Source organism: Pelmatolapia mariae, linkage group LG9, assembly GCF_036321145.2.
Source record: "Pelmatolapia mariae isolate MD_Pm_ZW linkage group LG9, Pm_UMD_F_2, whole genome shotgun sequence".
NCBI classification, from domain to species: domain Eukaryota; kingdom Metazoa; phylum Chordata; class Actinopteri; order Cichliformes; family Cichlidae; genus Pelmatolapia; species Pelmatolapia mariae.
Window position 1 is genome coordinate 12,523,120 of NC_086235.1, and position 12,550 is coordinate 12,535,669.

General features: G+C 38.2%; 1 protein-coding gene across 1 annotated transcript; it reads right to left on the bottom strand.

Annotated features, from left to right (window-relative positions):
• Positions 1-2,192: 2,192 nt before the first annotated feature.
• On the bottom strand, positions 2,193-10,864 carry adgrg2a (adhesion G protein-coupled receptor G2a). The gene is made up of 15 exons (XM_065471645.1): positions 10,624-10,864; positions 10,419-10,516; positions 10,197-10,324; positions 9,935-10,091; positions 9,620-9,772; positions 9,350-9,472; positions 9,171-9,216; positions 8,982-9,085; positions 8,734-8,858; positions 8,379-8,647; positions 8,170-8,269; positions 6,090-6,376; positions 5,844-5,945; positions 4,543-4,659; positions 2,193-4,456 (listed from the first exon to the last, which is right to left on the bottom strand). The coding sequence occupies exons 1-15, from the start codon at positions 10,862-10,864 to the stop codon at positions 4,353-4,355; spliced, it is 2,154 nt and encodes a 717-aa protein (XP_065327717.1). The 3' UTR covers positions 2,193-4,352.
• Positions 10,865-12,550: the final 1,686 nt, after the last annotated feature.

Consider the following 12,550-nt stretch of genomic DNA (forward strand, 5'->3'; position numbering starts at 1 on the left):
ATTACAACATAAATTAACAAAAAACTAACTATCTAACTATTCTAAGGAAGACTTTTTTTTTTGTTAGTAGACAGCAGACAAAGTGTACGTGCAAATGTGCAAACAAGAGCAACAAGTGACAGTGTGACAACAATGTAACATAATAATGAGGTTTTGTGGTGATGAGTTGAGGTAGTGGAGGAACAGTAAACATAGTGGAGGAACCGTAAACATTCCTTAGTGTAGCAGCAATAATTAGGAGGTAAAGAAGTTAGTGCAAAAAAGTCCAGTAATAATATTGTGCAAAAGAGCAACACCAGTTTTATCAATGTTTTGAGGTAGTTGAGTTAAGCTGAGTGATAATGTGTGTGTGTGTGTGCGTGTGCGTGTGCGTGTGTGTGTGTGTGTGTGTGTGTGTGTGTGTGTGTGTGTGTGTGTGTGTGTGTGTTTATCAGACCAGTCCCTTTTTGTTGAGGAGACGGATGGCTTGTGGAAAAAAGCTGTTGCACAGTCTGGATGTGTGTGCCCGAATGCTTCGGTACCTTTTTCCAGATGGCAGGAGTGTGAAGAGTGTGTGAGAGGGGTGTGTCCGATCAGCCACAATGCTGGTGGCTTTGCGAATACAGCGTGTGGTGTAGATGTCCTCAATAGAGGGGAGAGAGATGATCTTCTCTGCTGTTCCCACTATCCGCTGTAGGGTCTTGCGGTCTGATGAGGCACAGTTCCCAAACCAGACAGTGATGCAGCCGCTCAGGATGCTCTCGATAGTTCCTCTATAGAAGGTGGTCAGGATCGGTGGTGGAAGCTGGGCCTTTCTCAGTCCTCTCAAAAAGAAGAGACGCTGTTGGGCTTTCTTGTGCAGGGAGCTGGTGTTGAGGGACCAGCCGAGGTCCTTCTCCAGGTGGACACCCAGGAATTTGGTGCTGTCGACGATCTCCACAGAGGAGCCGTTGATGCTCAGCGGTGAATGGTCGCCTCGTGTCCTCCTAAAGTCAACAACCATCTCTTTTGTCTTGTCAACATTCAGAGACAGGTTGTTGTCTTTACACCAGTCCGTTAGCCTCTGCACTTCCTCTCTGTACGCTGACTCGTCGTTCTTGCTAATGAGACCCACCACGGTCGTGTCATCAGCGAACTTAATGATGTGATTTGAACTGTGTGTTGCTACACAGTCATGAGTCAGCAGTGTGAACAGCAGAGGACTGAGCACACAGCCTTGTGGGGCCCCAGTGCTCAGTGTGGTGGTGCTGGAGGTGCAGTTCCCGATCCATACTGACTGAGGCCTACCGGTCAGAAAGTCCAGGATCCAGTTGCAGAGGGAGGTGTTCAGGAATGGAATGAATGAAAATGCTGTTAAAGTGTCAAGCTGCAACCCTAAGAGAGGCATGGGCCTTTCTTCAGCTGGGTGAAATATGGATGGCCTTTGTAAATTAATTGTATTTGTGTATATTTTCCCTGAAATTAACAATAAAACATCCATTTAGAAATGAAATGTTTTATCAGTTTTAGTGTTTTTATTTCCCCCTTTACTTTTTCCCACATTGCTACTGTTAGTCTGTTTGTGAAAGCACGTAGGCCACACTTGCACACCAGCAGTAAAAATTAACCTTCAAATCTAATTAAAACTTCAGATGAGGAGAAAAAACTGCCCCCTTGGCTGATGTGTGATTAGTTTGTTAAATCTGCAAACAAATTAGCCGAGTGAACCTGCCACGTTTATTTTGCATCCATGGCACTTTTTTTTTTCTTTAGCAAACTGGAATATAGAATTTGACAGAATTACATCATCCAGACAGAAAGGATTCTCGTGCACACATGAATAATATGACGGGAAATGAGAATTTAAAGTTCTTGGAAGTCCTTGCTGAATTTTTGTCATTCAGAAATTGTATTGTTTTATAGTGGTTGTAACAGGATTATAACTGTAATATTATCCTGGCTAAAGCTGGGGGATTTTTATTTCACTTAGAAGCTATAATTAAGATTTGCCTCGGTAATAATAACGTGCCAAATAGCTGTAATAAAACTGCACACTTGCCAACAGGCCATCATCATATCAGAGTTAAAGGTAGTGCAAAGCGATGGGATTATACTGACATCTGGTGGAAGATGGTAGCACTTGAAGAGTTTTTATGGAAAACAAGCTCCCAGAAGATGCTTGAATGACTCTTAACATCAACTGATTTTCATTTGTCTTTATTTACATTTAATACTGTCAATGCAAACAAGATGACTGCCTGAGGGTGAAGAGCACAAGTGGGTGTATAGAAAAAGATACATAAACAGATATGATTTAATGAAATTTAGTGAAACTGAAATTTGCCCATCTATAGAAGTGCTTTAAAATAAAAGCTTTACTCTCTGTAGAACATTGTGAGAACACACACCCTATTATTTTTTACTTTTATTCGTCATAGCCAGGGTTCAAAAGGCTTAATAAAAGTACTTTACACCACAATATGTGAATAATTATTGAAACTACGATACTAAGATAGCTTTGTACCATAAGACAAATCTTACCAAGTACCCAAATGGTACCATGACTACATTACCATTAGCAATTAAAAATGCCATTAATACAGAAAATATATAAATATAAACTGTTTTATTTATTTAATGATTTATATGTGCACAAATACATACACATTTTGTTTGGCAATAAAGTATGGCAGCTGGTAAGACAACCTTTTTTGCCTTATTCCATGTGAAGCGGGATGCATTAACTCCTGAGCTCCAATTTGGAGTTTTCTGCATGTGAGGGTTAAACAGAGACAAAAGACATGACATCAAGGATCTTAAAGACCGCAGTGGGGTCACAAAGTCAAAAATTAAAACATAAACAGGTAAAACAAAGGTGATAAGGTATAATGGCATTGCATAACATGACTGTCAATACCACAAATAAAGACTGTTTAAACTGCATCAATATATGCCCTTAAAATTTTGAGTGAACTTAAAATTACTCTAACTAGAAGGCAGCTGGTAAACAAAACATTTGGTTTACAAAAAAACAGTGATTATGATTTCAAGCAGAATTAGGATTGATTGGCATTGGGCATTCAGGATTAAATTTAATTTATGGTATTCATGCTCATCAGTGTAACATCTGTGCCTCCAGCTCTTCATTTTTCTCCCAGCATTTCTCACTCATGGGCTTAACATTAGAGGTCGCCCTGTTCTGAGGTTGGAAATCATGTAAAACTTTTAATAGCTAACTGCTGCCGACCTCTGAGGCTGACCTTGACAGGCTGCGATTGAACTGGTGCTGGGTGGGCGTGAGATGCTCTGCTGAAGGTTACTCAACACGGTGATGAGAGGGTTGTCTGCTGGGATCATAATTGTAGCTTTTTTCCCCCTCCTGTTGAAAGGGTTTGATTAAAGATGTAAAGATGTGGAGTAGATGTGAAAGTCTGATGCAAAAAAAGGGAGAGCAGCTGGGCAGGTGACAAGCTGAAGTTAGTTTTTTCTTTTTTATTTCATCTTTCATGGCATGCAAATGGCCTTCCAAGGACATTTAGCAAAATGTGTCCTTGTTAAAAAGGACAGGACATAAATCCCATATTTTGATTGTGCTTCAGTTTGCCACATGAAAATATTTCAAATCTTTTTTTTTTTTTTCATAAAAAGCATGTCTGAACCAAATAAAAAAAACCCTCTATAATGTAGTGAATAATACAATATTTAACTCAGAACTGCACCCTTAAATAATCTTGCAGATATCATCTTTTATTAGATATGATCAAGCAGCTGAGTTTGGCATGTGCACATTTTGCATCAATCGACCTTGTCTCTGTAGGTAGCTAAATCCATCCCAAAGTGCCATTTGACACTGCCAGAATAAACTTAGAATTTGGCAAAGGCACTGAAATGTAGAGTTAAGACTGGAAATTCCTTCATTTGTCTGTTCACGAAATGAATATAGCCTCAAAGAAATAGCCAGATAATAATCTATACAATGCTGACAGCATCTGGTCTTGGCTACCAAGTAAATGCAGTTCAATGTAATGTTTTAGTTTCAGTAGTAGCTTTGCAATGAGAGGAAGCACTAACACTGAGTCACAGCTGTAACAATAAAACAAATCATATTTTCAGTCATAAAAACACCTTATCTCTGCTAAAAAAAACCTCTTCCATTATTTATACTATTAGTGTAGAATTGAAAACATTCTCCACTTTTTGATTTCTTCTTCTCTAAAGGTATTTAGATAAAGGTCTCATTTGTCCTTGATCCTCTTTAGTCCTTCATCAAACCTTCATTTTTTGTAACATTAAGGCTTTCTTAAGGAAAACTACTCCTCCAATTTGTATCTTGTGAACTCCCAGAGATCCTTTCTTGGAATTGGCTGTAATCACAAAAGAAAGCTCAGGTAGAGTCACTTGGTGGTTTTGCCTTGTGTCAGATTTCCCCTGTGAATCTCGTTGAGGACGACATCATTGTTGGAGCTGTCAGATATTCCGCTGTCCGCGAACACAGAGCCTGTGGGCAATGAGAACAATGTGTTATGAAGAATATATTTAAATATGCGATGTTTGAAAAGGACTATCTGCCACCGCATCACTTACCACTGCTATTGGTGCCATAACTGACAACAGAGGAGCTTCGAGAAGTGAACTTTGGATCCAAGGTAATTGCAGTGGAGCGAGAGATATTCTTGTTTTGTGTGAATGTCCGACTCCAATCTGTAGAATACATGACTGTTTAACCAAAAATAGGCTGAAAATTGACACGTTTGTTTGCTTTCAAACTATCTGCTTTTTGAAAAGGCAGGGTAATACGACAAGATTTCACCTTGATTTTCCTGTCACATTCTTTAAAATCTCTGCCAAATCTCTTGTTAGGTCAAAGCAACCCAGCAACACTTTTAAGCCATTCACATTTATGCTTATCTAAAGGCCGTCAGACTCTTTCAACCATTGTCACTATGTCGACAGTGTCAGCATCATAAACCTCAGAATACAACTTATGATTTTTTTTTTATTTCTGTTGAGAATATTTTATTTAGCTTTACTCTGATTAATAAAGAGATAGCAGAAAACAACTCTTGAGCACAAATTTTGTCTTGCTGGAAAGTCTAACAAAGAGGCAATTTTTAAGAAGTAGCTACCTTGAATAGCCTTGAGTAGCCTTTTTTTCCCATTAATATAACTTTAATATACGCAACATTTAAGTTATGTATTACTGTTTGATGGCCAGGGCAATGCAAGCACTAGCAGGGTGCTAGCCTTACCTTACCTAAAAACTGGAGCCCTTAGCCTACCTTGTGGTTGTGGTACTTTTTCGAGCATTTTTTTCTTAATTCAAGTACTAGAACATTAGCTCTAATTAGCAGGTATCTATCAGGTATCTAGCTAATATTTAACAAATGTTTTTTGACTTTAAAGCACTCAATCCTCAAAAAATCTGAAAGCCTTCCCAGAAAACAAGAAAACAAACCAAGTACTGCGAAGTACTGTAGGAGTGGTCTACTAGTTTTATGTCAATTCTAGAGTTCAGCAGTTGGTGAGAGGCAAGTTCAACCCATTAGTCGGGGCGTTACTTTCAGAAAGATAGAGAATTCAACTGTAATTAGCTGGTTTATGATAAGCAGCAAAATATGTGGATTTAACAAGTTTAGCTTTGGATTTAAACCTGAGCTCTCCTCACACATAGATGTGAATGACATACTACATCCATACATATGTATATCATATCTTTATTTAGATTACTTTAAGTTTTTATTTAAATGAGTTCTTATTTTGGTGGAAATTAAGACCAAAATTTGAAGACAAAGGTTCTAAAGTAACTACTGTTTACTCTGTTGTAACCAACTGAACTACTATAAAGTGCTTTTAAAGAAATTTTTGGGATCATTTTGTAATTTCACCTGAGTTCTCAGCCAGTCGCAGTTTTCCACAGCAAAGGTAAGTTCTCCACTGCCTGCGGACATTCTCCTTTATAGCGCAGTGGAAAACAAAGACAAAGAAACCTACACAGGAACAGTAAGGAAGTAGCTTATAGTATACATCCATGCATTTTATAGTGTTATTATTGTGTTATTATATATTTGTGTTATTATGATAAAAAAAAATCTATCCTATTTTGAAATTCAAGGTGTTTATACATATGTCACCTTGCAGAGAGTTGAATATAGAAAAAAGGTAAACAAAGGGTAAGTAGAGGGGTCCCCATGCAAACAGAGCAAACCCCCAGGTAAGGCCGAGGATGATGACGAGGCCGGTGACACTGCGCAGATCAGTCATAACACTTCTTTTGGGAGACTGGTTGTGGGGGTTCTGCTTCTTGATCCGTGAAAGCTGTACCATAACAACGATGAAGGCCAGCAAGCACAGGATAAAGATCAGGAGGAAATAGGCCACCACACCCACATAGAAGGCTATGTTATTACTCAGCCAGCAGCTACAGAAAGAAAACAAAGGAGAAATGACCAAGGGTACATTTTAGCTTCAAAACAGTGATAACTTGTTTTCTTTCTCTTCATTTAGGTTGCTTCGAAATTATTAGATGCTGTGGCGACAAAACTAAAGCAGTTTGATTAATCAAAGGTTACGTTCTTTGCTAAGGTGGCTGGACCATCTAATTTGTTGAAGTGTATGGCAAAATCCATTTACAGTAGCTGTACAGAGCTTTCCCACAGGGATATTTTGACTCCTCACTTGGAAAAATCACTCTAAAATTCATACTGGCTCTGTTTCAATATGTGCATCAGCGTCAATAATCCATGACATAAAGCAGGCTCATGGAATGTGAAAATCCTGGCAGTTGCATAATGTTTTTAAATCATAATCTCTGATCAGTGTTGGAGGATTCAAGTTAGGACATTTTTCCACAGTTGCCACTCCTGGGAAATACTTTGGTTTAGGAAAGGTGACATTAGTTCAACTGGTTATTGTACAGTTTCATACTCAGGAGCTGAAAAATGGAAATGGCTGATTTCCTGACATTGCATAAAAAGTTCCATTGGGTGGTTAAAAAATGCTAAATCTTTTAATGTTCAGCACTAATGTGGATTTTTATTTTTGGCGTATTCTTCTTTACAAAGTTCCTTCAGTTCGTTGAGGTTTGCACGAATGAATTTATGCACAACACTCTTAAGGTCCCACCAGAGCATTTCAGTGGGGATGAGGACTGGACTTTGACTGGGCCAGTTCAGCACCTTAATTCTTTCCTTTGCTACTGTTTTTGGGATCTTTGGGATTTTCATCAAGGTTTAGCTGTGGGACTGATGGACACATATTTGCCTTTAGAATACTAGTATGTATAGGTCCTATGGTTTAAAAACAAGCCTAAATCATCAGCCTTTAATCACTGTGCTTGACAGTTTGTATGCAGTGTTTATGCTGATAAACTGTTTTAGGTTTTTGCCAAAAATAGAGCTGTGCATTTTGTCCAAAGATCTCTGCCTTGGTCTCCTCTATCCAAAGGGAATTGTTCTAGAATTCTTGTGTTTTTTCAGTTGTAATTTTGCAAATATAAGCCACGCTGCCATGTCCTTTTGAAGAGAACAGTTTTTCTCCTGGCAGCCCTTCCAAATAAGCTATATTTTCTCTGTCTTTTTCTAATTGTACTTTAATGAACTTCAACATTTAATATGTTACAGCTGACTTCTCTATGATTGCTGCTGATGTCTTTTCTGCTTGGCATTGTGTTAACACACACCTGAATGCTCCAGAGGAGCAAACTGCCAACACTTGCTGATGATTAGTTAATTCAGTGTATTTTATTAAGAGAACCAGGCTGCTGTTTACCCTCTTAATTCTAATCGAAGCAGTAATGGTATACTTAGTTTTTCACATGGTGCTTGTACATTTTGGCTTAATTCTGGTTAAATAATGCCACTGTGTAAAATCGTGTGGTATTTAAATAGATAACCTTTATTATATTTTTTCAAGAAATATGTTTAAAGTGTTTTAACCAACATTATGGGAATGCTGCTTACTCTTAAATGCAGTTTAGGAAAAGCACAAACTGCACTTTCCAAAATGTTATTAACCATTCAAAATATTTTACACTACTTGCCTTATTCATCTTATTTACTATTCACATACACGATCAGAATTCAGTATCTTGCCCAAGTAAGTGTTCTATCTACAGTACTTAGCCATAGCTGCTTAAAGTTAAAGTGAGTTTAATCGAGAAAATGGATCTAAAGCTTTGACATACAAAAAAAAAACTATTAAAAAATAACTCACAAGTTATCAGAAGTGCTATTTGTGTGTTTTCCATAATTAATCACACCATAGTTGTTTTTGTCCATGGATATCACAATAATTACAATGACAAGAGGAATACCTGCAAAAAAACCCAAGGTTAATCAAAGGAAATTTATGAATATATTTCAAATATTGATATAATGAAAAATTGATAATTGATCATCAAGTAAAAGTTTGAAGATTCCTACCCCAACCCATCAGAGTGAACTTCAGCATGTACTGGCTCAGGTAGGGTGTAAAAACTCGCACAATGCTGAGATACATATGCAGGGCCTCAAGCCCCGCCCATGTAAATGATGTCAGCAGGAAGTAGTGCAGGAAGAAGGCAGTACAAATACAGAGGCCTGTATTGTTGTGGCTCGCCAGCCAGCTGTCCAGCAGGAACACCAAGTTCAGGAAGAGCAGAGATAAACAGAGTTGGACCAAGATCTTGGCTGGTATATCCCTTAGCAATTTTCTACAAAGACAGAGTTTAATAAAGAACTTTAAGAAATTTATAAAACTAAACATTAATGATTGATGTGCACCAAAATAGATCCTTACGGAAAAGAAAGATACGTCAGCAATGTGATAGCAAGAAAAATAGCAGAGATTCCACAGCCGATGTAGGTGATGAAAGTAAGAATTTGTGTGTTCTTCTGGTCAGGAAGTTCCTGCCTGGACAAATCCTGCATGGAGAAGTGGCATACACAACAAACAGACAGTGAACACAAACCGAGACAATTTGTTTCCGTTGCTGGTTGTTATAAATTATACATGAAACAGAAACAGGTGCACAAATTCACACTAACCAGCAGTACTGCAAAGGATGTAAGATGGCTGCAGCTGCAGATTGTATATTCAGGGGTGCTGTTGACCACAAAGCAGCCAACAGAGCTCCAGCCTCCTCCACCACCTGAAAAATAACATCAAGGGCAGGAATATTTACACCTGGGCCTTTCTGGCTCTTCACAGACACTGTTTGAAATGTGCAAACTCACTATTCAGCGTGAAATCCCAAAATGCACATTTGGCTGTGTAGTTTTCCTACAAACCAAAAACAAACTGTTATTACAGTTTATCTTTTTGTAAACCTATATTGTTTATAATTGCAGTGATATAATGTTATGATCATAAGTGAACAATACAAAACTACTAATGTGCTGCACATGACACTCACATGAACTGGGTTGCTGTTTCGGATGGTGAACTCAATGTTTTCACTCAGGTTGCTAATTGACAGATTAGCCACACTTGAGCCTAGAACTGCGCTGACAAGAGTTTTATTATCTAATGATGCATCCTGCAAAAATGAAGAAATATACAGAGGTCAGTTACAGGAGAATGAGATTCGCTTTAAATTTAACCCCTTTCATATAGGTCATGATGAATTAAATAAATCAAAACAGAAAATAAATAAATACATTCTGATATGACAATGAGAAAGCACCTTAAAGAATGAATTTTTTGCATAGAAAGTAAACTGGACACTGTTGGCCTGCTTCTGCTCTTCAGGGCTGATACCAGATGTGAGGGAGGCAGGCAAGTACACAGACGCCAAAGCAGGCTCTGAGCTTTTCATGGTCCTGTTTGGGCCACTGAACTGAAAACACGCAATAAATAAATAAATAAGTGGTAGGTTTGGTTTAGGGTTTAGGTTTAGGTGTGGTTGAGCCCTTACGTGTCTTAGATACTAAGATTGATATGTTTATAAAAAAAAGGCTCTCATGTGAGGACCAATGTCTCTTGATGAGCAGATGACTACCTGGACATGATCAGTGTTAAAAACATCAAAAAGGATTGTTGTGAAGTTGCTCCCATTCACTGTTTTCACAGCAACAACTAAGGAACTGGTTGACAGAATTCCATCGCCACCAGTGACAGCCAGTTTAACACCCAGATTATCCACCAAGTGAATCAGCCTGTCGCCAAGAAATACAACACAAACATCAGGGGGAAAAAAATCACATTTGCATGTGCATATGTTATTTTCTTTGTTTGTTTTAAGACAGACGTGTGTGTTGAACCTGTTTGCAGATTCAGAGAGTGCCTCAGGGTTACTGTCCATCAAGTTACTGACAACTTTGATTACCACTGATGGTGAAACAGAGGGACTGTCCAGATGCTTCTCCAGTGTCTCAACCAACACTGACACCTTAAAATTCCCAAATGAGACATTAAAATAAACAAACACAGTCGTTATCCATTTAAATGTTAGTTGCACAACAGAGCAGCAGAGTGACATTTACTTGAGAGGCGTTGAGCAGAGATACAGCCTGTGTTTGATTCAACAGGTAGACTGCTTCATCAGTTGTTTGTACATCAGTTGTGGAAGTTCCTGTGTTCTCTACAGGAGCAAATCATCAAATCAGTAGATCTATTTTTTTGTTCTGTAGCTTAAAACTCAATAGTAATAACTTTAAAAAAAAAAGTTAAACTGCAGTATCTACATACCAGCCACTGTGGTGGTTGTAGTAGTTTTGGTGAGTGGTGTTGTATAAGTCAAAGAAACCTCAGCAGTTGTGCCATTTAAATCTTGTGGACCATGACCTGTTATAGTAGTTGCAATGGTTGCGGGTGAGATAATAACAACAGATGCATTTTCTGTCATTGTTGTCGTTGTTCTCGTTGTTGTCGTTAAACCGGTCTCTGGTCTGTCATCTGTTTGGATGGTGCTGGCAGCTGTGGTGGACATGGTTTCATTTTTGCTTATTGTTGTGACATGAGTCAAACTCACTGTGGTGAAATTTGCAGTCTGGTTCTTCAGTGGAGCTGAAGTAAGTTTAGTACTGTGAGACACTGCAGCAGTTGTGCTTTTCTCGGTAGTTCCAATAATTGCAGTTGTTTTATTTTGAGATAGAATAGTCGGAGTAATGATCACTGGTGTTGTGTAATTGTTAGAGGCTGTAGTTGTGCTCTTTATCATTGTGTAGTTGGGAGATATTGTTGTTGTACTAACTGTTGTGTTACTGGTTCCCGCCACACCATTGTGTAAAGTTGTGCCAGCGGTTGTTACATTGTACATTGCTGTGTAATTGTTGTCAGCTGTGGTTGCAGCATACACGAGGGTGTAATTACTACCAGAGCCAGTTGCATTATAAACTATTGTGTAGTTGTTGTTAGTTGCAGTTACATTAAAATTGTTGCCAGATGTAATTGCATTATACACTACTGTGTAATTGATGACAGCTGTGGATGCATTATACATTGCTGTATAATTATTACCAGGTGTAGTTGCTGTGGAACTATTCATAGTTGTAGCTGTACTAAAGTTGCTGGACACTAATGTGGAATTACTGCCAGGTGTAGTTGCATAATTAAGTGTTGTGTAATTTTGGTTAGTTGTATTTTCATTCAAATTGGTCCCAGATGTGGTGGCATTATGAACTACTGTGTCATTGTTGTTCACTGTGGTTGCATCGTAAACCTTTGTGTAACTGTGCCCACCTGTAGTTGTATTGTATACTGTTGTATAATTATTGTTGGACATAGTTGTACTGTAAAATGCTGTATAATTATTGTTGGCTATAGTTGTGTTGTAATTGTTGTGTGACATAGCTGAATTGTAGGCTGTTGTGTTAATGTTGCTGGCTGTAGTTGCATTGTACGCTGTTATGTAATTGCTGTCAGATGTAATTCTATTATACACTTCTGAGTCATTTTTGTTAGTTCTAGTTTCATTGTGTGCTGTTGTATGATTATTGCTACCTGAAGTTGTATTTTGTGGTATTATGTAATTGTTACCAGCTGTGGTTGTGCCATCGACTGTTGTATAATTGTTTCTCTCTATAGTTGCACTGTGAACTGTTGTAGAATTATTGTTGGCTGTGGTTGCGTTGTAACTGTTGCCAGGTTGTCTGTCATTGGTGCCAGATATAATTGAACTGTACACTGTTGTATTGTTCAGAGTAGTTAAAAATGGGCTCACTGTTGTGTAATTGTTGTTTGCTGTAGTTGTACTGTATGCTGTTGTTGAATGTTTAGCACTTGTATTTGCACTGTGCACTGTTGTGTAATTGTCGCTGGCTGTAGTTGTATTGTAACTATCGCCAGTTTCTCTGTAACTATTACCAGCTGTGGTTTCACTATATACTGTTGTGTAATTGCTACCATCTATAGTTGTATTATACACTGTACTGTCATTTTTGCTTGTTGTAGTTTGAGTGTATGCTGTTGGATAACTGTCGGCAGCTATAGTTGTATTGTATGGTGTGTAAGTGTCAGCAGTTGTTGTTGTGCTGTTGACTGTTGTATAATTGTTTCTGACTGTAGTTGCATTGTATGCTGTTGTAAGATTATTGCTGGACATAGCTGTATTGTACAATGTGGTAGAATTATTGATGGCTGTAGTTGTGTTGTAAATGTTGTCTGACATAGTTGC

Excerpts from the sequence above, each read along its gene's own strand:
- adgrg2a (XM_065471645.1), bottom strand. The coding sequence starts at position 10,864 with ATGTCCACCACAGCTGCCAGCACCATCCAAACAGATGACAGACCAGAG. Across the intron at positions 9,773-9,934 it reads TTAACACTGATCATGTCCAG|TTCAGTGGCCCAAACAGGAC; the intron begins GTAGTCATCTGC and ends GCGTGTTTTCAG. Across the intron at positions 8,270-8,378 it reads GTTCACTCTGATGGGTTGGG|GTATTCCTCTTGTCATTGTA; the intron begins GTAGGAATCTTC and ends GTTTTTTTGCAG.